At 64.3% G+C, this 21704-nt stretch overlaps 6 protein-coding genes across 6 annotated transcripts; 4 read left to right on the top strand and 2 right to left on the bottom strand.

The window, feature by feature from the left end:
* Positions 1-2088: 2088 nt before the first annotated feature.
* On the bottom strand, positions 2089-3055 carry EMIHUDRAFT_371273 (hypothetical protein). The gene is made up of 3 exons (XM_005764945.1): positions 2649-3055; positions 2450-2569; positions 2089-2329 (listed from the first exon to the last, which is right to left on the bottom strand). Exons 1-3 carry the CDS (start codon positions 3005-3007, stop codon positions 2143-2145), a joined length of 666 nt encoding a protein of 221 aa, XP_005765002.1. The 5' UTR covers positions 3008-3055; the 3' UTR covers positions 2089-2142.
* Positions 3056-3210: 155 nt separating this feature from the next.
* EMIHUDRAFT_470808 (hypothetical protein) lies at positions 3211-5047 on the top strand (the record flags this gene model as incomplete). Its single annotated transcript, XM_005764944.1, has 3 exons — positions 3211-3461; positions 3588-3597; positions 3914-5047. The coding sequence occupies 3 exons, from the start codon at positions 3211-3213 to the stop codon at positions 4772-4774; spliced, it is 1122 nt and encodes a 373-aa protein (XP_005765001.1). The 3' UTR covers positions 4775-5047.
* A 257-nt stretch (positions 5048-5304) lies between these two features.
* Positions 5305-6491, bottom strand: EMIHUDRAFT_445960 (hypothetical protein). Its single transcript, XM_005764943.1, has one exon. The coding sequence runs from the start codon at positions 6473-6475 to the stop codon at positions 5468-5470; it is 1008 nt and encodes a 335-aa protein (XP_005765000.1). The 5' UTR covers positions 6476-6491; the 3' UTR covers positions 5305-5467.
* Positions 6492-10880: 4389 nt separating this feature from the next.
* On the top strand, positions 10881-12037 carry EMIHUDRAFT_445959 (hypothetical protein). The gene is made up of 2 exons (XM_005764942.1): positions 10881-11395; positions 11567-12037. The coding sequence occupies exons 1-2, from the start codon at positions 10961-10963 to the stop codon at positions 11804-11806; spliced, it is 675 nt and encodes a 224-aa protein (XP_005764999.1). The 5' UTR covers positions 10881-10960; the 3' UTR covers positions 11807-12037.
* Positions 12038-14766: 2729 nt separating this feature from the next.
* On the top strand, positions 14767-16100 carry EMIHUDRAFT_247348 (hypothetical protein; the record flags this gene model as incomplete). The annotated part of the gene is made up of 2 exons (XM_005764941.1): positions 14767-15234; positions 15837-16100. 2 exons carry the CDS (start codon positions 14767-14769, stop codon positions 16098-16100), a joined length of 732 nt encoding a protein of 243 aa, XP_005764998.1.
* Positions 16101-18116: 2016 nt separating this feature from the next.
* Positions 18117-20598, top strand: EMIHUDRAFT_247346 (hypothetical protein; the record flags this gene model as incomplete). The annotated part of the gene is made up of 7 exons (XM_005764940.1): positions 18117-18437; positions 18506-18628; positions 19521-19577; positions 19758-19886; positions 20227-20292; positions 20405-20496; positions 20568-20598. The coding sequence occupies 7 exons, from the start codon at positions 18117-18119 to the stop codon at positions 20596-20598; spliced, it is 819 nt and encodes a 272-aa protein (XP_005764997.1).
* Between the last annotated feature and the right edge of the window lie 1106 nt (positions 20599-21704).

The raw sequence follows: 21704 nt of genomic DNA, 5'->3' as shown, positions 1-21704 counted from the left end.
TCCGTCGCTTTCGTCTACATCTTCACGGCAGGCTCGGTCGCCGGGGAGGAGGTGGACGCGGCGCGCGGAGGCGGCGACGGCGCGCTTGCTCTCCCGGCGGACCCGGCGGCAGGGACCAGGCTCCTCCTCGACTCCGCCTCTCCTGCTCCCAGGCGCGACGCTCTTCCGACTGACCTTCGTCAGTTTCGTCGCCGCCATCCTCTCGTGGATCGCCGACATCCTGCTCTGCCGCGAGCTGCAGGCAGCCCCCGGCCGCACGGCTCTTCCTCCCCATCTCCTAGACCTTTCCTCGACCCCGGCATCGACCTCGCTCCTCGAGCCTCCTTGTAGGCGCTGCCTCTGGGGATGCCGTACCCGCAGCTGCACGCCCTCGGCTGGCACTTTGGCACCTGCCTCGGCCTGCTGCAGCTCTTCTGCCTGATGCTGCTGCACCAGCACTGCGTGCGCGACGGGCTCGAGGCGTCGGTGAGGTACAGGGCGGGGCTCGTGCCGCTGGTGGTCGCCACCGCGCACGAGCCCTGATGCGAGAGGGAAATGTTTATGAAATGCCCACACTCCCACACAGACTCGCGGGGAGTCAGCGTACATGTGCACAGAGTCAGAGAATGATGACACAGAACCCTCGCCCCCACCTGACACGATAGTCCCCCTTCCCTCATCGGGAGCGGACGACGCGACCCGCCGGCTTAATAAACACAAAAAATAGTCGCCGACCACGACGCACGGCGGCGTGCGTGCGCCGCATGCCGAGACGAGCCGAGGGTGGGGGGGGGTGGGGGGGTGGGGAGGGAGCGGGGAGAGGCGGGATGGTGACGACGCTCCACGAGCGAGGTCCGAGGACCCACACACCACACAGCACGATTTGTGTGTGTGCGGGAGTAAAGTTTGTCGCATGTCGGGAGGGAGAGGGGCAGGCTGCTCACCCACGTGCACCGGGCCAGTGCTTGCGCCTGCACTTGCACTTTGAATGCCGTGCGGGTACTCCACTGCCTGTGTCCGGGTGTGGAGATGCGAGGGTCGCCCCCCCTTCCCACCCCACCACTTTGTGTGTGTGGAGAAATTTACCTTACCTTACCTTACAGCGGCTTACTTACACAGCACTCAGCACACTCCCCGACGCACTCGCCATAGTCTCAGGAGCCACCACCGCCCCTATTAGCACCGCCCCCCACAAAAAAAGAACTCGCCCTGCGCAAAGACCGCATGGGCGGCGATTGCTCCTTTTTACCCATCTCCTAGTAGAGCCGCTCCGTTTTATTTTACGTATTTTACGACACCCGAAATCTGACCCTGCGCCGCGCACCTGTGGCGGCCGGAGGCCCGGTGAGGAGCTATGTGCCGCCGTTTGTCGGGGCACGCTATCCTGTGCAGTCAGGGCAAGTGGGGGCGGGGCGGACAGCCCCCAGGGTCTTTATGGCTAGTTCCATTTCACTCTGACACGCTAATCTTGAAAACGTCCAACGGAGCTCCGTGTTGCTCCCAGCGCCCTCCCCCGCGCTTCCTGCGGCCCTAGCCAATGATACTAGCATGGGAGGTCATCTGACTACCGCGAGAGCGACCCAACTCGTCGACATCGTCCGATGATGGTGCCGCAAAGTCAGCCTTCGGAGGCTATCGTGGGGTCGAGCCGGCAGTAGCCGTGACATGTGGTTCCACCACCCCTCGTAGGCTTTGCCTCTGACCGCCACCGTTCCCAGGCTGCCTAATGGGATGGAAAGGAAGGCTCGGCGAGCGTATAGAAGCGTGCTGCCGTGCTCGACCTCGTCGTGGCAACCTGTACGGCAGCGCTGGTAGGCGCGATGAGCGTCGTGCCACCTGACCCGAGACGGGTTGCAGGCGTCGTACCGAGCGCGTCGAGACCGTGTGCTGATGTGATCTGCACGGGTGAGTAACGTCGGCACCTGCTGTGTGACGCCGTCCACTCGGCGGGGTCGCAGCTGCCTCTGGAAGGCACTGAGAGGTACAATAGTGCGCAAATGGTCAAAATCAAGGTTTTGTAACGCGAGCTGTGCCACAGTGAAATGGTAAGAATCATTAAATAAATGGAACTAGCCTATACCCTGGGATCTCTCCGCCCAGTCCGGGGGTGCGTCGAACCTTCCATCACCCTGGGAACGTCCGGGTGTTGGAAGTAAAGATATATTACTTTTCTGACCCTGCGCCGGCGGCCCGCTCGGCCGCCGCCTCTAGCCGCCGAATCGCCTCGGCGAGAGCGGGGCTTGCTGCTCCTCCGCCGCCCCGGTCGCCGCACCGCCGGAGCAGGTCGAGCGGCGCGTCGCCCTGCAGCGTGCGCGCCGCCGGCGACGCGCCTCGGTCGAGCAGCACGCCCCTGCGCACGAGAGGGTGGGCGGCGCTGGGGCGACGGCGGGGAGGCGGGGAGGCGGGAGGGGAGCAGCTGCAGGTGGCGGGAGGAGCTGCAGGCATGGTGGCGCGGCGGTGTGGTCCGCACAGGAGCTCGGCCTGGCCGCACATAGCGGCCACGTGCAGCGGCGTGTACTCGTCCACGTTCCGCGCCTCAAGAGCCGCGCCGCGCTCGAGGAGCAGCGCAGCGAGCCGCGCAGAGGAGGCCCTGAGGTGGCGCGGCAGGGCGAAGCAGGGCTGTGAGACGCGGGCGTGGCACGGCGAGAGGCGCGCCACGAGCACGGCGCCGTTGCGCGGCGCGGTGCAGTGGGGTCAGTCCGGACTCGTCGCGCGCGTCGACGCAAGCCTGCGCATCCAGCAGGAGCGCGGCGAGCCCGCTCTCATTGCCGGACGCGGCGGCGTGCAAGGGCGTGCCCTCGAGCTGCCCTTTCGACTCCAAGTCTGCGCCCGCGGCGATAAGCGCCGACGCCACGGCGGCGTGGCCTAGGTGCGCGGCGACGTGCAGCGGCCGGGACTGCTCGTCGTCGAAGCAGTCGAGGTCGACACCCTTCGCGATGAGCTGATTCACGGCCTCGACATCGCCCTCACACACCGCCTCCATGAGCGCCTCCTCCTCGGCGTGGGAGGCGCTCACGCTCGCTCCCATATATACACACATCCAGGAGCTGTACCGGTTGCGCAGCCTCCGTGCACGGTACTCCGCAACGGCGCGGACTCGACGACGGGCGCGTCGGCGCGGATCTTAATTTTTTGGTTTTTTTTGCTGGGTTCTGCGGCGCGGCAAGAGCAGCCCGGGAAGCCCTTCTTCGGTGTGACCTCCAGGTGAACACGACGCTCAAGGCGCTGGTCATGGCGTCCCCCGCACAGCAGCCAGCCGCGTTCGTCAAGCGCCCGGCGCAGCACGGCGCCGCGGACTTCGTGTCGTGGACGTGGGAGATGGTCAACGCGGGCCACGAGCACATCGGCTGGTCGCCCGACGGCACGACGATCGTCGTCACCAACCCGGAGCGGCTGGCGTCGCACGTCCTGCCCACCTACTTCCGCCGCTCACAGTACAGCTCCTGGGTGCGCGTGCTCAACGCGTACGGCTTCAAAAAGGCGTGCGCCGCTCACCACGCGCTTGCTGCTCTCAGTATGATGATGATATCCTCACCGCCCCGCCACCGGGGCGTGCACTTGGAAGGGCGCGGGGCTGTTGCTTTGGACGCCCATCCACCGTGCCTTAGGTTGGCACCGGTGCGTGGAGCCATCCCTGCTTCGTGCGCGGGCGGCCTGACTTGCTCAAGGAGATCTCCCGCAAGGCGACGGGGCGGAGTGGCCGCGCGAGCAGCAGCGCAGCGCCTGCCGCCGGCGAGTCGCGCCTGGCGCTGGCGTCCTATAATATGATGACCACATGAACATCGTCTTGTATGAATCAGGCGAGTCGCGCCTGGCGCTGGCGTCCGCGCCGAAGACCGCCTCACTGCAAGCGATGCTCGCGGAGGAGCGTGCCGCCTCGGGGTCCTGCTGACTGCAAAGATGTTTGTGACGAGTTCGTGTTTTCATTCCGTAGGAGCGTGCCCGCCTTTGGGGCCTAGCCCAGGAGGTGCAGCGCCTCGAGCGGGAGATCGACGAGGCGCAGCGCGAGGAGTTCCGGCAGCGCTTCGACACGGTGCGCGTGACGCAGCTGATGCTGACGATGCTGCCGCTCGACCAAGCGGCCGCCATCCAAGCCTCCCTGCTCCAGCCCGCCTCGCTGCCCGCCGCCACCCTCCCCGACGGCACCCCGATCACCGGGCCAGCCGGCGGAGGGATCACCGCCGGCGGAGGCGGCGGCGGCGCGGGCGGCTCGAGCCTCGAGCCTCTTCGGCCTTCGAGGGTCTCTTCGCGCACGCCCTCGCGGCCCGCATCGCCCGGCCGGTCAACCATCTCGACCCGCTCCGACGGGGTCGGCCCGCTGCGAAACAACCTCGAGTCGCTCCTCTCGATGACGTCCCGCAGCGGCGCCGCCGGAGAGCCCCGCGCGCCGTGGCAGTCTCACATCGGCCTGCTGCGCGACGGGCTGGCGAGGCCCGAGAAGCGCGCGCGGGGCGCCGACGCGTCCGCACTCCTTCTGCCCTCCGCCGCCGCCGCCGCCGGAGTCGGTGCCGCCGGGCTTGGAGGCGGCGGAGGAGGGCCGGTCGGAGGTGGTGCGAGTTGCGGCGCCTCCTCCTCCCTCCCGCCGCTCTCGCTCTCGCGGCAGCGGTCGCTCGAGCGGTCGGGCACTCCCGCTGACGCGCAGGGGTGGGGCGGGCAGCCCGGGGCGCCGAAGCGCGCCGAGCTCGAGCACGCGGTCAACACCTACTTCTCCTCTCTCGCGACAGTCGCAGATCACGCGCTCGACGCTTTGCCGCCGCTTCGTGCCAGCGGGCCCCCGGCAGCGCAACCCGAGTAGAGGAGAGGAAATTAGTGGCGTCATGTGCATGTGCTTGCAAGCTGTTTGAACTCCGAGTACGACGGGCGCGGCCCTCGACGCGGGTTTGTGTACTGAGTCTTGCGATCGCGGCGGGAGGGGATGCGACAAGTGTGCGCGATCGTGCGTGAGCGCAGAGAGTGACACGCCGCAGAGCTCTGTTGAAGAGTGAACTGTGAGCTGTGGCCCGCAGGCATATGCGTTATTCCCGAGGGAGAGTCCATTGAGGGTGCTTTTGAGGTGTACCTATATCGCGATTTTTTTCGAGGTCAGACCCATTCATGCCTGCACCCTGGTACCACTCTGTGGCACACCGGTCCGTCCGAGGAGCGAGGTCGGGTAACCGTCGCCGTGCTAAAAATGCGAAATTTTCTTCGCGGGGCTCTGCCCCGCACCCCGCTGGGGCTGCCAGCCTCAGACCCCAGGCTGGGGCGGCGCCCCAGACCCCGAGTTAGGCGCTGTCGGCGGCCAGAGGCCGAGTTACGGCTGGCGCAGGCAAAAGGTCGCTCGCTGCCATCGTCTGAGCTCGAAAAAAATCGCGATCTATCCGATCGTGCTAGGCTTAGGGTCGCGGGTGAAACGTATTCGTATAAGAAGCAAGTCGCCGCAAGCGGCGCGCGGGGCGGCCCAAGAGCCAAGAGAGCCAAGTCCGACCAAGCACCATGCTCTAGTAGTCTAGACGCGACGCGCGAGGCAATCGGCGGAACACGAACTCCCTTCAGTTTTTCGCTCACGCGGTTGCGCGGCCACGCAGCACCTGGTCCAGACGCTGCTCTGCTCCGCGGCCCTCCGCCGAGCGGCCAGCTCCTCCCTCTCGGCCTGGTCGGCGACGAGCTCGATCGCCTCGTCGTAGTTGCCTCGCGCCGTGTGGTACTGGAGCCACTGCAGCCTCCGCGGCTCGTACACGGCGAACATGGCCTCCCTGATGCCCCGCTCCTCCTCTTCCGACACGGCGAGCAGCAGCGCGTTCTGGAAGAGCTCCGCCTTGAGGAAGTAGCTCAGCCACTCGGCCCGCGCCGCCTCGAGCTCCGCCTCGGTCGGCTCGCCGCCACCCGCCTCCCCGCCTCCCGCCCGCGGAGCGGCGACGTTTCGCTCCGTGTCGTCCACGTCGGTCCGCGAGGTGAGGTCGCCACCGCTCGTCTGCGCGCCGTCGTCCATGGACAGCTTTGGCACTCGATAGGCCGATTCGGACCAGTGCTCGCGCCCGGACGTCTTGGGCGCGGCACCGCGAGCAGACTTTAGGGCAGTGGCGTCAGACGTCTTTGGAGCGACCCTCGATCCCGACTTGGCGAGGACCAGCCGCGGCCTGGATGAGGGTTTTCGGGAGCCCTTGTCCAGCCGAGCAGCGAGCGATGCGTCTCTCCACCTGAGCAGCGCCGCATCCAGAGCCGTCTCGCTGACCGCCGATGCCCACAGCGTCCGCCACTTTTCCGAATCGGGGCCGAGAGCCACTCGCAACGGATGCTGCTTGCCGCTCACTTGGATCACGACGGTCCCGGGCTCGGGCTCGCTCATCGCCGTGCAAGTTTTCAGGTCAACCTTTCCGGTTGGAGCAAAGATGGAGCCAATCATCCGGCCGTAAGACACCACGGCGCCTTCCGAGACGAAGAAGCGCCGCTCCGAGGTCGCCTCGCCGCCCTTGTGAGACTTTAGGAGCCAACCGGAGTGGGAGGCGGCATTCATCGGGTACTTCTCCTGCCGTACTCCTTGTCCCGCGTCCATCTTTCACAGCCTTGTTATTGAGAAGAAAAATCCTTTTTTGCCCAAGACGCACAAGCTCAGACACTTCACACAACGTCTTCACAGCCTTGTTATTGTCAACAGAGGGCAACTGCGAGTGTGTCGGCCGCGAGCTCGCCGGCCCAGGTCGACGATTTGAGAGAGAGAGATTTTTAGCAATACCAAACAACTCTAACACTCAGCTCACAGCTATTTCGCTATTCAAGCGCCAATTGCGAATTGGCTACTATGCTGCAGAATGTGTCAGCGGCCGCACACTCTCACTGCTCGGTACCCCCCCTGCACATCTAAAACCATCCGTGCAGCGGAATAGTGTGGTGGTGATCAGAGTGGTCTGACCGTGTGGCATGGTCCTGGTCTCGGCCCTCTGTAGTATCGTGAGGCGTCCCTCGTCTCTCGCTCGAGAGATAGTCATCTGAACCCGAAGATCGGTGCCCAGCAGGTGTGAGTGGTGAGCCGCGTACACGGCTCTGCGGTATTGCTGACCGCTGGTGAGGCTGTAAAGCCATCCTCAAGCCGAGGCTGACATATTGATAGAAGGTATTCAAGGTACGAAGGTGTGGTGTCACACCGGTGGGGGGGAAGGCGCCAGTTGCACCGAGTTGTGGTGTCACAACAGTAGAGAGGTCGACTGTCTCGCAGCGCGGCGGTACCACGAGAAGCAGTCAGAGACTATGACGTGCCAAACTTGGGCGCCTATTCGGCGCCCGACGGAGGTGCCAATATTAGGGATCTAGGTGGCGTGACGTGCCACTGCACAGGGTGTGGGAATATAGGGATATAGGTAGACTATTCATCACTATGGGGGGGGGAGAGAGTGATAATAGGGGTGTTGAGGTGGGGCTGGTGGAGGTGATTCTCCGGGTCAGTCTGGAGGTCATTCTCCACCACCTCCTGCGACAGCTGGGTAGCCATTCCCCCGGGGAGGGGGGCCGTCAGAGGCTGTGTCAGGAGCTGTCTGAGTCGAACTTGTTTGTATGATACCAACTGGCGTTGAGTTGAACCACCGGTATTATTCACACCCCGGAGGGCTGGTGTATCCATCTCGTGGCTGTCAGGGTTGTCCTGGCAATTTGATAGGTTGAGCCTGGCAGCTTGGCACTCTGAGAGGGAAATCCCCTGTCAACCCTGTGCCTGGATGCTGTCTGGTAACTTGATAGCTTGGTAGACTGGCACTCTGAGAGGGAAATCCCCTGTCAACCCTGTGCCTGCAGCCTGGTAGTTTGATAGCTTGGTAGACTGGCACTCTGAGAGGGTATCCATCCCTGTGCCTGCAGCCTGGTAGTTTGATAGCTTGGTAGACTGGCACTCTGAGAGGGTATCCATCCCTGTCAACCCTGTGCCTGCACCGTTGAGTGGCGCGTACCGCACCGTTGAGTAGCGCCAGTTGCACCGTTGGATGGCGCGTACCGCACCGTTGAGTGGCGCCAGTTGCACCGTTGGATGGATCTCGACCTAGTCGTCGAGGTGAAGTCAGCTTATTACACGGGGTTGACAAATCCGTCGTGAACATGTATTTGGTCGATGCGAAAAGCCTCGCAAAGGCTCTTCAGCGTGAAGGAATGGTCTGCAAGCGACGCGCGAGACGGAGGGCTGAAAGCTGGGCGGCGGCCCAACTGGCCGCGAGAAGCGAAACGGGCGAAGGCGGCGACGAGGAGGCCGCACGGGCCGAGGTAGTTCCGAGAACGACGTCGTGGACTTCGAGCACGACGTCGAGCTTAGCCTCGAGCCCAGCCGCGGCAGCTGGATAGACCTGAGGGAAAAAGCTCGAGAAATTCACCGTAGAGCGCCCAGAGGGGGTGGAAGTGCGCCGTCATCCAATACCCATCTAGAATGTCTTCCCGACGCAGCCCGTTTAGATCCTCGTTTTGGCCCAGCTGCTCGCACAAACCATCGAGATATTTCGGGGTTGTGTCACACAGCTCGTCCAGCAGCGTTTGCATGCGCATGCTTGCGCCGCTCCCGTCAGAGTGCGATGGCCTCCTTGCCACCTCATCGATGATGCTTTGCAACTGCTCCCGGCTGCCCGAGATCATGTCCGAAAAGATCCAGGTGAACGACAAACAGGAGCTGAGGAAGTCGATAGCTGAAACTGGCACAACAGCGGTAGCGGTAGTGGTTTCGGCCGTGGCGTCATCCGTAATCGGAGAGGTAAGCGAAGCGTCGGCTGCCGGCCCAACTGGCGGCTCGACAGGCAAAAAAACTGCCTCCGTGCTCCCTCCCCTGCAGGCTCCATCCCCCGGCGAGGGGGAGGCGTGTGTAGTACCGGGCGCGCCTGACTGCGGCAGCGGCACTGGTGCTGGTGGCTGCCCTGCGGCGGCCAGCAGAGGCGATGGTGGAGGTGATACACCGAGGTTCTGGGCAGGTTCCCGCACGCCCAAAGCCTCGTCGGACGTTCGTCCAAGTTCTGTTGATTGGTGTTGTTGCGCGATACTCGCGTCCCACCGCGAGTTCACTGCAGCTGGCCTGATCGCTGCCACGGTCAAGCCAGACCCTTTCGGGTCTGTTAAGGCTTCCGTCGGAGGAGAGCTCGCCGGCAGCCTGGCAGAAGGCATTCCAGCTGGCATAGCCCCCTCCCCAACGGAGCCAGGCGACGATGACTTGTCCAGTGCATCGATGCCGCCCTTGGGCTCGGTGTTGCCACCAAGCCTGCCCAACGTGGTGTGGTGGTGATCAGAGTGGTCTGACCGTGTGGCATGGTCCTGGTCTCGGCCCTCTGTAGTATCGTGAGGCGTCCCTCGTCTCTCGCTCGAGAGATAGTCATCTGAACCCGAAGATCGGTGCCCAGCAGGTGTGAGTGGTGAGCCGCGTGCACGGCTCTGCGGTATTGCTGACCGCTGGTGAGGCTGTAGAGCCATCCTCAAGCCGAGGCTGACATATTGATAGAAGGTATTCAAGGTACGAAGGTGTGGTGTCACACCGGTGGGGGGGGAAGGCGCCAGTTGCACCGAGTTGTGGTGTCACAACAGTAGAGAGGTCGACTGTCTCGCAGCGCGGCGGTACCACGAGAAGCAGTCAGAGACTATGACGTGCCAAACTTGGGCGCCTATTCGGCGCCCGACGGAGGTGCCAATATTAGGGATCTAGGTGGCGTGACGTGCCACTGCACAGGGTGTGGGAATATAGGGATATAGGTAGACTATTCATCACTATGGGGGGGGGAGAGAGTGATAATAGGGGTGTTGAGGTGGGGCTGGTGGAGGTGATTCTCCGGGTCAGTCTGGAGGTCATTCTCCACCACCTCCTGCGACAAATAGGGGGGGTCTGACCCCCCCCCCCCCCGGGGGGGAGTCGGCCAAGATGTGCGCGGGGGGTACCGAGCAATGTGCGGCCGCTCCAGCGCTGTGTTCCCACCGCTGTGTTCCCGCCGACCGGTGCGCCGGTGCCGGTGCTCGAGTGATGGGTGATGGGTGGGGCACTTTGGAGCACTTGGAGTGCAGTCATTAACCTCACATCCAGGGCCAGGGAGCTAAGAAGCGCACCCAGCGAGCCGGATGATCGGCATCGGGCTACGGGCTAGAGAGCCCTGACCCCTAGCTAGGGGGGGTGCGCATTCGCAGGGAAAGGGCCGTAAAGTAAACACGGGTCCCCGAGGGTTGGCTCTGCGCTCCGGGTTTCCCCTAGCAGGCTGAGCGGAACGCCCCCTCTACTACTCGGGGCTAGTAGACACCAGACACTGCACGACAACACACACATTCCTCACTGACATCACCACTCGGAACCCCCCGCTCCGCGCACGGTCTCCTCACCCCCACTCCGAGGGGGGCCCTCCCTGGAGCCCCCCTGCAGTCGAGGGAGTCCTCGTTGGCGATGAAGGTGGCGACATCGAATCGCGGCCGACACGTCACGGGAGGAATGGGCGATGAGCGGGAACGATGCGCGCTACGACGCCGACTCCGCCGTGCTCGTGGCCGCCAAGCAGAAAGCCGCGCTCCAGGAGCACGCCAAGATGCAATGGCTCGCTTGCTTCGATTCAGCTCTCTCGGCAGCAGAAGTGGGGCTGGAGCGGGTCGGGGTGGATGCCGATTGAGGGGGAGCGTCTCCAGCTGCGCCCTGTGTGTGTCCGACCCCTTTTGCGCAGCAACACCTTAAACTTCATGGCCCTCCAAATTCGGGTCGGAGCGAGCGTAGCGGAGTGGGCCCCGAGTTTGAAAAGGGCGCCGGACGCTTGCGTCCTACCTAGCCTCCAACAACGCCTCCCCGGCGCAGAGGGGCCCCCGGAGGGATGCACAACCGCTCCACGCCACGCCGCTTGCGGCGGTCCTCTTCCCAGCTCCGCTGAGGGGCCGTGCGTTTTCTTTTCGCGGGTAAAATTCTTTCGCCGAGTCCTTTCCGGACGGAGGAAAGCCGGAAAGCCGCCGCCGCCGTCGCCGCCCTCCCTCTCCCTCTCCCCTCTCCCGTCGGCAATTCTCTCCTGTCGCTGCGCGCATGAGCAGCCTGCTGCAGTGCATCCGGTCCAAGTGCGAGTCGGCGTCGAAGAAGAAGAAGGGAGGCGGCGCTGCAGCCCCTGCAGCATCCGCCCCGGCGGCGGCCGCCGCCAGCAGCGATGCTGGCCGCCAGTCGGTCGCGCTTCAGCCGCACACGCCGGGCGAGCTGCCGCAGTCGGGCGAGTGCGGTGGCCTTCGGATGGTGGTGGGCTCCAAGGGGTTTGGCATGCTCAAGGGCTCCGAGAAGCAGTACGTGGGGGTCGCTGCGGTGCTGACTGCGCTGCTCAAGCCGGAGAGCGTGGCCGAGCCTCTGCGCAGCATTGCCCTCGCGAAGCGTGAGGATATTGAGAGCTTAGCGGAGCGGCATGCCCTCACCGAGGGCGCGAACAAGCTGCCCGAGGGCGAGGCGGCCAAGAAGCTGCTGATGCTGGTCGGGGTGCGCCCGAGATCACGCCCGGACCACACGCAAAATCACAAGAGACCACACACACGTGAGATCGCCCAATAGCAGACGCGAGATCACCCGAGATCGCACGCCGCCTCGCCCACCAACTTGCTCCTCCCCTCTCACCAATCCCCGCCCCCTTCCCTACCGCTGCCGTCGCAGCCTCCGATCGAGATTGCTGTGCTCGGAGCCATCGGAGGAAAGAGCTCGGCGCTCGCGCGCGCCAAGGCCATCCGCGAGTCGCGAACCTCTAGGGCAGCGAAGCCGGCGGCGGCAGCCAAGCCAGACGCGGCGCGGGACAGCACTGCGTCCAAGCCGGACGCGGAGCGCGAGTCCGTCACCTCCGTGCCCGAGAGTATTGCCGAATCGGCCGGCGAGGAGGCTGCAGCAGCCGCAGCGTAATGCACACGCACCCTGGATCGCCATCGCGGCCTGCCGCCCCTGCTCGTCTCGACACGGGTGTGTCGAGTGCTGCCTCTTATTGCGTGCCGGCTCTGGGCTCGCGTGCACTGTTTTCCCGCCATGCGTGAGAGGATCTCGTGCGGAGTCTGGTGTCTGCGCCAGGTCTGCGCGCGCGTCTGCGGCGCTCCCCCGGCGAGTACACACGAGTCACTACACAGGGTGAGCTCACAAAAAATCGCATGCGACTTCCGTTATATCATGCGTGATGCGAGGCCCGACCCCGAGGCGCGGCCCCCCCCACGCCCCACAGGTGGAAGTAGCCAGGAGGGGAGACTTGATGTTGATCAGCGGGAAGAACATGCTGAACTGCTCGACCTTCAGCAGTTGGAAGCAGCGGCAGAAGCAGTAGTTGTAATTTAAGAAGTTGGTCCGCCCGGGCGGCTTGCAGGCCTCAAAGGGCTCTTGCAGGCGGTATGTGTGGTAAGCTCGGCAAAGGCCCCGACGATTTCGTTTTTACTCTTCTTGCGCTTCCGCCGAACTAACCAACCATATACCGAAATGGTCTCGTCGCAGGCTGCAGCTGGAGCAAACGCTATCCGCCGAATCATTTGCTCTTCTGAAGAAGGCAGTAGCGAGCTGTGACAGTCCCATCATGGATTACATAGCCGTCAAAGCAGGCGGCATCGATTTCGCACGACGAACGCTCGGAATATCCTAGGGAACGACCAACGTTGCCAGGTGACTCTCCCAGCGATTATGCTCGAGGCGGAAGGCAATGTCATCGAGGCCGCGGCCGCTCCCGCGGCTGCAGCCGCACCGGCTGCCTAGCCCGCTAGCCGGCTGCGGCCGCAGGCCCGTCCAATGCGACGACGGCCGCAGTTGCCGCCCTCCTCGCCCAGCGCATTGCTCTTACGGTTAGTGGTGCGCTCGCCTCCCTCCTGCGCGACGCTCATTCGAGCGCGTTGTCTGTCTCGGCGCGCGCGCAGCGCGAGAAGAGGTGTGAAGAGGGGGGTCGTGTCCGGTGTGAAGGGTAACCCACGTGTGAAGGGTATCAACCTATCCTCTAGGGGCCCAATGCGGGTCCTCTCAAGAGGGTATCAGGGTATAGCCCTGGGGTATGATCTGGGGTACAATGATACTATAAGCTAAAAGTACCAAGCTGAAGTACCGAATCTAGGCGCCTGCGCGACCGCCGGACGAGGTCGACGCGGGAAGATTGGACCGCGAGGTGAGTGGGTAAAAAGTGTGACGGGTGACAACGTCGCCCCCCCCTTGAGCCTTGTGAAGGCAGATTAATCATCTCTCATGCCGGCACACGGCGTGAAAAAAACTTGCGACCAAGTCCAGGGTGACGCTCATGTCTCATGTGTGGCAGTCTCGCTCCCAAAAGGTGCACAGCGTCAGCGACAGAGTGAAATCCTAAAAAAGAGAAAAATATTGTCTCGGTATACACTGATGGTCCACCGGAAAACTCAACGGACTTGAGCTTGGGGCCGGGCCCCGAGCACAGCCCTATGATTTCCGTTGGTGGACCACCGCGCGTTCCCGATTTTGTCCCCCGGACCGCCCGTCCGGCACCGCGCCGGGACGCACGCCGGCGAAGCACCATCAAGCTGCTGTACGGCCCCGGCATCGCCTCTCCTGGGCTTAGCTAGACTGAGAGATATTGTGCACATGGTCAGTCTCTCCAATACACTCACTGACACTTTACCTTCCAGAGCTTGTCCCGGTCCGCCACGGCCATCCTCGGCCTCCGGAGGGCCCCCGGCCGCGGCGCGGTGCGGCGGCGTCACAAATCCGACCACAGAGCACCGGGACGCGGTCGGGCGATCTGAGGCCCAACTAGGCGTATGCATTGCCCATCCAGGGCTATCACCTGGACCAATCAACAGGCGCCCGCGGCGCCGAGTTCAGGAGCTGCTGCTCGCCAACCTGTTCACACTTTCGTAGCTACGGCACAGTACAACCCGCTCTGCTGAATGAGAGCAAGTGAGTACTGCATCTGAGTCACTGTGATTTGTCGTAATTTTCAGCTAAAAAAATGATGACATCCCATAGGAAACCCCAAATTCTCGTCGCGGGGCTCCGCCCCGCACCCCGCCAGGGCTCACGCCCTGGACCCACTTTTCACCACAGCAGCTGTTTCTGGTTCACCTTTTGGGAGCGAGACTGGTGGGGACGACTGGGGTGGCTGCCACGATTTTCTGGATCGATGGCCGCGCGCCCAGCACCGGATTGCCATCGCGCATCGGCAGGGCCAGGGGGGCGGGCGGGCAGCGGCGCAGTAGCGCAGAGCGAGAACCAGATGATGTCTGATGTGTGGTGGGAGTGTGTGACTGGTCGCGTCAGCCCTTTGTGGAGCACACTATCACTCGTCAGGTCATGCCTGACACGCCCATACTCACACATGAAGTACAGCGATCGCCATCTCGCTGTGGCCTCTCCGCAAGGCCCGAACTCAACGGCGCGGGCTCTCTCGGCTACGGGACACCGGCCCCAGCTTTTCGGCTGAGGGCTGACAAGCTGCCGAGCCCAAATCACTGTGAGAGTCGTGATTTCTTGTTGGTTTTCAAAATCTCTCTCTCACATTCCGACAACCGGGAGATCCTGCAAGGCGCAAGAGAGAATGCCAGTGCGCTAGCCTGGATGTGAGGCTGCTTGGAGTCTCCGTCCGGTTCTGTCAACGCAGACGCCCATATACACAAACACACACACACACCTCGGTCGGGGCAGCCCTACCGGGGGCTGTCACAGGTGTTATTTTCTTGGTGAGCCGGTGTGTGTGCCAGTCCGCGCCAGTCCGCGCCCTTGTCGTGCCAGGGTGCGAGAATTCTTTTCTTGCTGCCTGATTTCGAGTTCATGTCGAGCCAGATCCGTGCGGTTGCTCCGGCAAACGAACGACCCCAGGTAAGGCCTACGGCATCAGAAGGGGCCAAGAGGAGTCCAGTCTGAGCGCCGCGATGTCGCACGAGACGCAAATCGTCCTCGATCTGCCCGACGAAGTGGCAGAGCTCCTCGAGGCGGATCCGCCGCCACACATGGAGATCCGGTGGGACCCGCTCCCCGACGGAGCACCGGTGCCGCCGCCGTGCGGCGAGACGGCGCGGTTCTGCGTGGCCGGCCACGAGTTCTTCGCCAAGCTCATGTCGCTCCCGACCGTCGTGGAGTCCAAGAAGTCGGTCGACCCGGCGGGCGAGGTGTACTATGAGTCGCGCAAGATCGGGCAGGTGCTCGTGGTGGCCAAGTCGAGGGAGGAGCTGCCCGCGGGGACGGAGCAACGGGACGGGCTCACGCCGCCGATGGCGGCGATCCGCGAGCGCAAGTGGCGGCGCCGGCCCTTGCACGACCCGAAGGCGGTCGAGCAGGTGGCGCTGGAGCTCGAGCGTGGCTTGCGCGGCGGCGGGCCGCTCAAGCCGGAGTACGACATGGTGGACGAGGAGGACTCACCGGGCCGTGGGTGTGAACGGCGTCCCTCCATAGCTGCAGCTGTGAATAGGTGGACGAGGAGGTCGAGGTGTCCGACTACGGCGATGACGAGGAGGACGAGGCGGAGGAGGCAGAGCGGAGAGCGGCACAGAGGCAGGCAGAGATCGATGCCGAGCGCGGCAGCGGCAGCGGCGGCGGCGGTGGTAGTGGCGGTGGTAGTGGCGGAGGCGGCAGTGGCAGCGGCGGAAGGGGCGGGCCCATACCGTTCCCAGCGCTCGAGCCCAAGTCGCAGGCAGGCAGTGCGTTAGTCGCAGGCAGCAGTGGCGGCGGCAGTGGCGGTGGCGGTGGCGGTGGCGGTGGCGGTGGCGGAGGCGGTGGCGGCGGTGGCGGTGGCGGCGGTGGCGGAGGCGGAGGCGGAGGCGGAGGCGGAGGCGGTGGCGGTGCGCCCCTGCCGATCAAGCTCAAGCTGCTACCGGTGCGGCCCAGCTCACCGGCAGCGCCCGCGCCAGAGGCGGCGTCGGCAGCGGCGCCAGCAGCCGCGCCGCCGGCGGGGACGGGGGCGGCGGGGGCGGGGGCGGGGCCGTCCGAGGCTGCGCCGGCGGAGGAGATGGACGAGCTGGGCAGGCTGCAACAGCAGCTGCGGGAGGAGCAGTTGAAAAAGTTGAAGGCGGCGGAGGATATCGCCGCGCTGCAGGCCAAGGCGCCGCCGACCAACCCGCTGCTGCGCGTGAGGCAGCAGACGCAGCTCGACAAGCTCAAGCGCGACGAGCAGAAGGCGGAGGAGGAGTGCAAGAGGCTGCAGCAGCTGATCGACAACGGAGGCATCCCGCTGCCGACGCCCGCGCCCGGGAAGAAGAAGAAGAAGTGACGGGAGTGTGTGTGTGTGGTGTGTGGTGCGTTGGCACTTGGGGCAAAGAAAGAATGAAAGAAACAAGCGCAGCCCCCCTTATCTGCCCACGGCGTGAGCTCCTCTGTCACGTGTCAGTGTGGACACCTCTCGCTTCACCTCCTACGGCACCGCCGCACCACCGGGCGGCTGCTGCTCAAGCACCAGACGCGCCTGCGGCTGCTTCGCTCAGCCGCTCGGCCGCCGCCGCCGCCGCCGCGGGCGCGGCCGCTGGCCGGGTTCAGCGCGCACAGCCTTCGCAGCGCGAGCAAGCCGGAGGGCCGCGGCATCGGCGAGCATGACGACGATGCCGGCCCGAGGCTCCCCTCCCTCCCTTGCCTCCCATCGCCCTGCCGCCTCTCCCTCCCTACTGCCTCTCCCCCCGCCTCGATTGCCCCCGTCGCAGGCTCTCTCCTCTTAGTCGGCTGATCTCGGCTGATCTCGGCTGGTCTCGGCTGATCTCGGCTGATCTCGGCTGATCTCGGCTGGTCTCGGCTGATCTCGGCTGGTCTCGGCTGATCTCGGCTGATCTCGGCTGGTCTCGGCTGATCTCGGCTGGTCTCGGCTTCAGGCTCTCGCTCCTCTTCGACGGCGGCGCGGTCCTCGTCTGGTGCAGCACCCACTCAGCCGAGCAACGAACTCTGCGTCGCCTGTGAGCATCACTCAAAGTCAATGTCTTAAGGCCGTTCAAGAGCGACGTCGTGCTGGGCGCGCTCCTCTCGAGCGCCCTGCTGCAGCCGCACCTCGAGTGGCACTGCCGCGCCGCGCTGCTGCAGCGGAGCGTCGGCATCGAGCTCGGCGACGGCGCGCTGCTGCGGCGCGCTTTTGTCCACCCCACCGCCGTCGACATCGAGCGGCGACCGCCCCCCCCCCCCCCCCCCGGACACAGTGTGTGCAGTGTGCCTGTGATAGCGAAGCGTGAGACCACTAGTTGCAATTACGGGAGCTGTGACAGCTGTGTCCTGTGACAAATGACCACTTTTGATTTTTTGTCCGTGTTGCTCCCAGCGCCCTCGCCCGCGCGGCTCCCTGAGGCCATGGCTGGTGCTACTAGTATGGGGGGGGGCTACCCCTCTGGCTACCGCGAGAGCGACCCAACTCGTCGACATCGTCCGATGATGGTGCCTCAAAGTCAGCCTCCGGAGGCTATCGTCGCGTCGAGCCGGCGGTGGCCGTGACATGTGGTTCCACCACCCCTCGTAGGCTTTGCCTCTGACCGCCACCGTTCCCAGGCTGCCTAATGGGATGGAAAGGAAGGCTGGGCGAGCGTATAGAAGCGCGCTCGACCTCGTCGTGGCAACCTGCACGGCAGCGCTGGCAGGCGCGATGAGCGTCGTGCCACCTGACCCGAGACGGGTCGCAGGCGTCGTACCGAGCGCATCGAGACCGTGTCCTGATGCGCTCTGCACGGGTGAGTCACGTCGGCGTCAAAGCACAAAGGAGCGACGTCTGACCTGTCAGAGCTTGATCTCCGATCTCAGCGGGCGTCGAGTCGCCTTCGGTGGCGACAGCTAGGATGCATCTCCTCCTTCGTTTTTTGCGCTATGGCCCTGGGAAGCTGGCGCCGCACGCAGGCGGACCGGGGTTGTGTGTTTATGTGGGTTGCGCGAGCACATGCAGGCTCGCGCTGCGCTGCAGTATAAGGTGGGCCTGGCCTACCATGGCAATGCCGCTCTTCCTCCGCGCCGACGCTGGACATCGGACAAGTGGTCCACACGCTGAACAGAATGTTCAATCTCAATGCCCCACCCCCCTGCGCGCGGGCCTTCTAGACCCGCGGGTAGTCTCCCCCCATCCCCAGGGCCTCCAGGGCTCGCACCTCAACCTCTCACAGACCAGCGCAAAGCGCCCTCGACGTATTTTCTTGTCAATAACAAGGGCAAGCTGTACCCGACAGTCTCGCTCATGCGTTTACCTAGCCTCTCGTCCCTCCTCCTCTACGTCCCTCGCCCTCTGTATCCGTCGATCTGTAGCACGGTCCGCGAGACCTCACCGCGCATGCTCCAGCGAGGCGAGCCTGCTGCCGCTGGAGAGGTACGCACCTTTGCGGAGCTCGGGCTTCGGCATGAGCTTTCTGCGGCCCTGCCCTTCACGGCTCCGCTCGAGATCCAGCGGCTCGCGTGGCCACACCTCGCGGGCGGCGCCGACGCGATCCTCGTCTCTGAGGCGGGCTCGGGAAAGACACTCGCGTATCTCCTCCCGCTGCTGCACGCAATGCTCGAGCGGGCGGGCGGCGGTGAGCAGATTGGGCGGGCGGGCGGCGGCGAGGCGCCATCGCCGTCGAGGACGGGGCGGCTCCTGCTGGTCGTCCCGACCTCGGTACCTCTCTGCGAGCTGACTGATATGTCAGGAGATGTCAGTGACATGTGCATGTACATGTCCCACAGGTGCTCTGCGAGCAGCTGCTGGCGCAGGCGCGGGCGCTGCTTCAGTGCTCGCCGCTCTCGGTCGCCGCGGCGAGCTCCGACCACGCGCGAGGCTCGCACGTCGTGGTTGGGACGGCGACGGCGGTGGAGGGCTTGCTGTCCGGCTGGCGGAGGAGGGAGGGGCGGCTGCACGTCGTGTTTGACGAGTGCGATTTGCGGAGAGATAGCCGAGAGATAGCCGAGATGTAGCCGAGAGATAGCCGAGAGATAGCCGAGATGTAGCCGAGAGATAGCCGAGAGATAGCCGAGGTGTAGCCGAGAGATGGCTCCGCGTCGTGTTTGACGAGTGCGATTTGCCACCTCCAGAGACACTCCAGAGGCAGAGACGCTCCGGAGACACCTCCGAGACACTTCCGAGACATGTCCCCCGGACAGGTGCGACTTGCTCCTCGCGGGCGTGATGAAGAAGGGCAAGCAGGCGGCGGCGCCACCCCTCACTCAAGGGCCAGCACCTGCCCTCTTCACACAGCCAGGCGGTGTGAACCTATCTGTGAACAGGCGGCGGCGCTGCCTGCATCAAACGTGCTCAGCCTCGCGCGGCCGCGAAAGCGGCCGAGGCGGCGGGAAGGGGAGGCAGAGCCGCAAGAGTCCCCGCCGCAGCTGATTTTTGCCTCCGCGACTGTTCCTGGCCAGGGCGGACCCTCCGCCGGCGCCTTCGCCGCCACTGTGAAGAGCGTCTCTTCACAGCGTCGCGTCGACGCTGCGAATAGGCCGCCACTCCGTCGGTGCCTTCCTCGCGCGAGACGTTCCAGACGCCGTCTGGGTGCCGAGATACAGCCGAGATACAGCCGTACTCCTGCCCCTGCCCAACCCCTCCCTGAAGCCACCCCAAGCCACTCCTCCTCCCCCGGCCTCCAGCTCCCCTCCTCGGCCATCTCGCGGCTCCACCTCGGCTGCATCTCAGCTCCACCTCGGCTGCACCTCCCGCCTCCAGGTGCGCTCCTCGGGCGCTCACCGGCCGGTGGCGGCGCTGCAGACCGAGTTTGTGCGCGTGGCTGACGACGCGGAGCGGGCGGCGGAGCTGCTGAAGCTGGTGCGGGGGAGGGAGGGGCGGACTCTCGTCTTCGCAAACTCGGCGTGCCGCCGAGACGGGGCCGAGATGTGGCCGGGACACAGCCGAGAGAGAGAGAGCTCCTTGCCGGTTCGGAGAGCGGAGGAGGTCGCGCCGCTCCGCGTGAGCGGCGCCTCCTCACAGCTGCGCCGCCGTGACCAGGCCTCGCGCGCCGCGCGCGTCGCCGAGCAGCTCCGCGCGTCCGGCTGCTCGTGCTTTGCCTTTCACCCGAGCCTGTCTGCTGGCGAGCGGGAGGCGGCGCTGGCGGGCTTCGGCGAGGACGAGCGGGGCGTGCTCGCTTGCTCTGGCGCGAGACACAGCCGAGAGACAGCCGAGAGACAGCCGAGAGACAGCCGAGGTATGGCCGAGATATAGCGTGGTCTGCTCGGGCCAGGCCGCGCGCAGACCTTTCCTTCGCCCTTTGTTGTGTGACTTCACAGCCGTCTTGTTTCAGGCCTCGCCGCGCGCGGGCTCGATCTGGCCGGAGTGGTGCTGGTGGTGCAGCAGCAGCTCGCGCCGCACATGGTGCAGACTACCCGAGATTACCCGAGCTTTTTACCCGAGCTTACCCGAGCTTACCCGAGCTTACCCGAGCTTACCCGAGCTTACCCGAGCTTACCGAGTGGTGCAGCTGCTCGCGCCGCACATGGTTGCGCTCCTCGAAGAGACATTCAGGCTTCGCATCTGTATCGCATCTGTACCTAGGTGGAGTACATGCACCGTGTCGGCCGCACCGCGAGGGGGGTCCGTCTGGCGGCCAGGACACCGCCACAGAGGAGAGCTGTGTACTAGACGAAGGCTGCGAATAGGTCTCGGCTGCGGGTCGCGCGGTGAGCCTCGTAGACAGCCAGTCCGAGGCGGAGCTGGCTCTGGTGCGCGAGGTGGAGCGGTGCGTCAGCGGGTCGTGGAAGTTCGTTTGATTTTGATGACCGGCGGTCACCTTGGGCGCTCGGTCTCGCTGCCAGGACGCAGGAGCATCGTCAAAGTGGTCCTCTTCAACTGAGAAAAACACCCCTCGGTCCCCCCCTCGGTGAACGACTCCGGCTTCTCACAGGATCCAAAGAGGTAAGACTAAGAGCGCTCACACCGCTCTCTCTTCCCCCAGCCCCACGGCCACGCCCGGCAGTCACTCCTGCACGGCTCCGGCAATAGAGCCGTGTAGGCAATCTCCCGGGGAAACAATCCAGCGCGCGACGACGGCCTGCCGCAGGTGTCACATGTCTTGGCGAGTTCGGAGTTCCTTGGTCTGCCGGATGGCTTGGGGTACGCACTCGAGTATGTGACGAGCACTTATCACATCGGACGCTAATCGGACGCCAGGACGCCACGGACAGCCGGGACAGGACGCTGCTCTATTATATTACACAGCTGTGTAGGAGCAGGGTCGAGGGGGGTGGTTGTATCCCAGTCACTGTCACCTGGTCAATCAATCGTCATCTCCCATCACGAAAAACGACAACGCACCAGGGACCAGGCGATCTGCCTGAGAACGCGAGTTCGAATCGTATTGCAAATGTGCAATAGGAGGCACCTATAGAGCAAAATTGAGCCCGCTCAGCCTCAGGTGTGAACAAAAACGATTAGTGGGGTCAACCCGCCATTTCGAACCGGGGGCCACTCGATTGCAGAGAGTCCCCAGCCGACGTCGGTAGGATAGATTATGGCTGAATTCCCCCGGTAATGTGCTACGGGTATGGGCCGCCGCTTGAACGCTCCCGGTTCAGCCATAATCTAAGTGCCAAGAAGGACGTCATTAGCACGTAACCTCGGAAAAAGGCCATGGGCGACGTGAGAACATTCCCCTGAGAAGCTTAAAAAAAAGCTCCAAGTGCTCCAAGTGCTCCAAAAGCACAACCGACCCTCCCTCCCTGGTTCCCCCCGCCAAATGTCGCATTTCCCGGGGCATGCTATCCTGTGTAAGCAGGGCAGGTGGGGGAGGGGGGTACTCCCACCTCTCCTGTGTGTACGTGGTGAGGAGGTTGAGGATGACGAGGGGGATGAGCAACCGCAATTTTCAATCTCCCCGAAAGTTTTTGGAGACCCGTGTCGCGTGTCGCCGTGTCAAAAAATAAATTATTTTTTCTCCCGACTCTTCCCCCCCCCCCCCCC

The sequence above is a fragment of the Emiliania huxleyi genome (assembly GCF_000372725.1).
Source record: "Emiliania huxleyi CCMP1516 unplaced genomic scaffold EMIHUscaffold_570, whole genome shotgun sequence".
Taxonomy (NCBI): domain Eukaryota; phylum Haptophyta; order Isochrysidales; family Noelaerhabdaceae; genus Emiliania; species Emiliania huxleyi.
Note: the sequence above shows the minus strand (reverse complement) of the source record. Positions and strands in the feature narration are given on the sequence as shown.

Excerpts from the sequence above, each read along its gene's own strand:
- EMIHUDRAFT_371273 (XM_005764945.1), bottom strand. The coding sequence starts at position 3,007 with ATGGGAGCGAGCGTGAGCGCCTCCCACGCCGAGGAGGAGGCGCTCATG. Across the intron at positions 2,570-2,648 it reads CTGCACCGCGCCGCGCAACG|GGCCTCCTCTGCGCGGCTCG; the intron begins GCGCCGTGCTCG and ends GCGCCACCTCAG. Across the intron at positions 2,330-2,449 it reads TGCGGCCAGGCCGAGCTCCT|GGGCGTGCTGCTCGACCGAG; the intron begins GTGCGGACCACA and ends TCTCGTGCGCAG.
- EMIHUDRAFT_445959 (XM_005764942.1), top strand. The coding sequence starts at position 10,961 with ATGAGCAGCCTGCTGCAGTGCATCCGGTCCAAGTGCGAGTCGGCGTCG. Across the intron at positions 11,396-11,566 it reads AGCTGCTGATGCTGGTCGGG|CCTCCGATCGAGATTGCTGT; the intron begins GTGCGCCCGAGA and ends CTGCCGTCGCAG.
- EMIHUDRAFT_445960 (XM_005764943.1), bottom strand. The coding sequence starts at position 6,475 with ATGAATGCCGCCTCCCACTCCGGTTGGCTCCTAAAGTCTCACAAGGGC.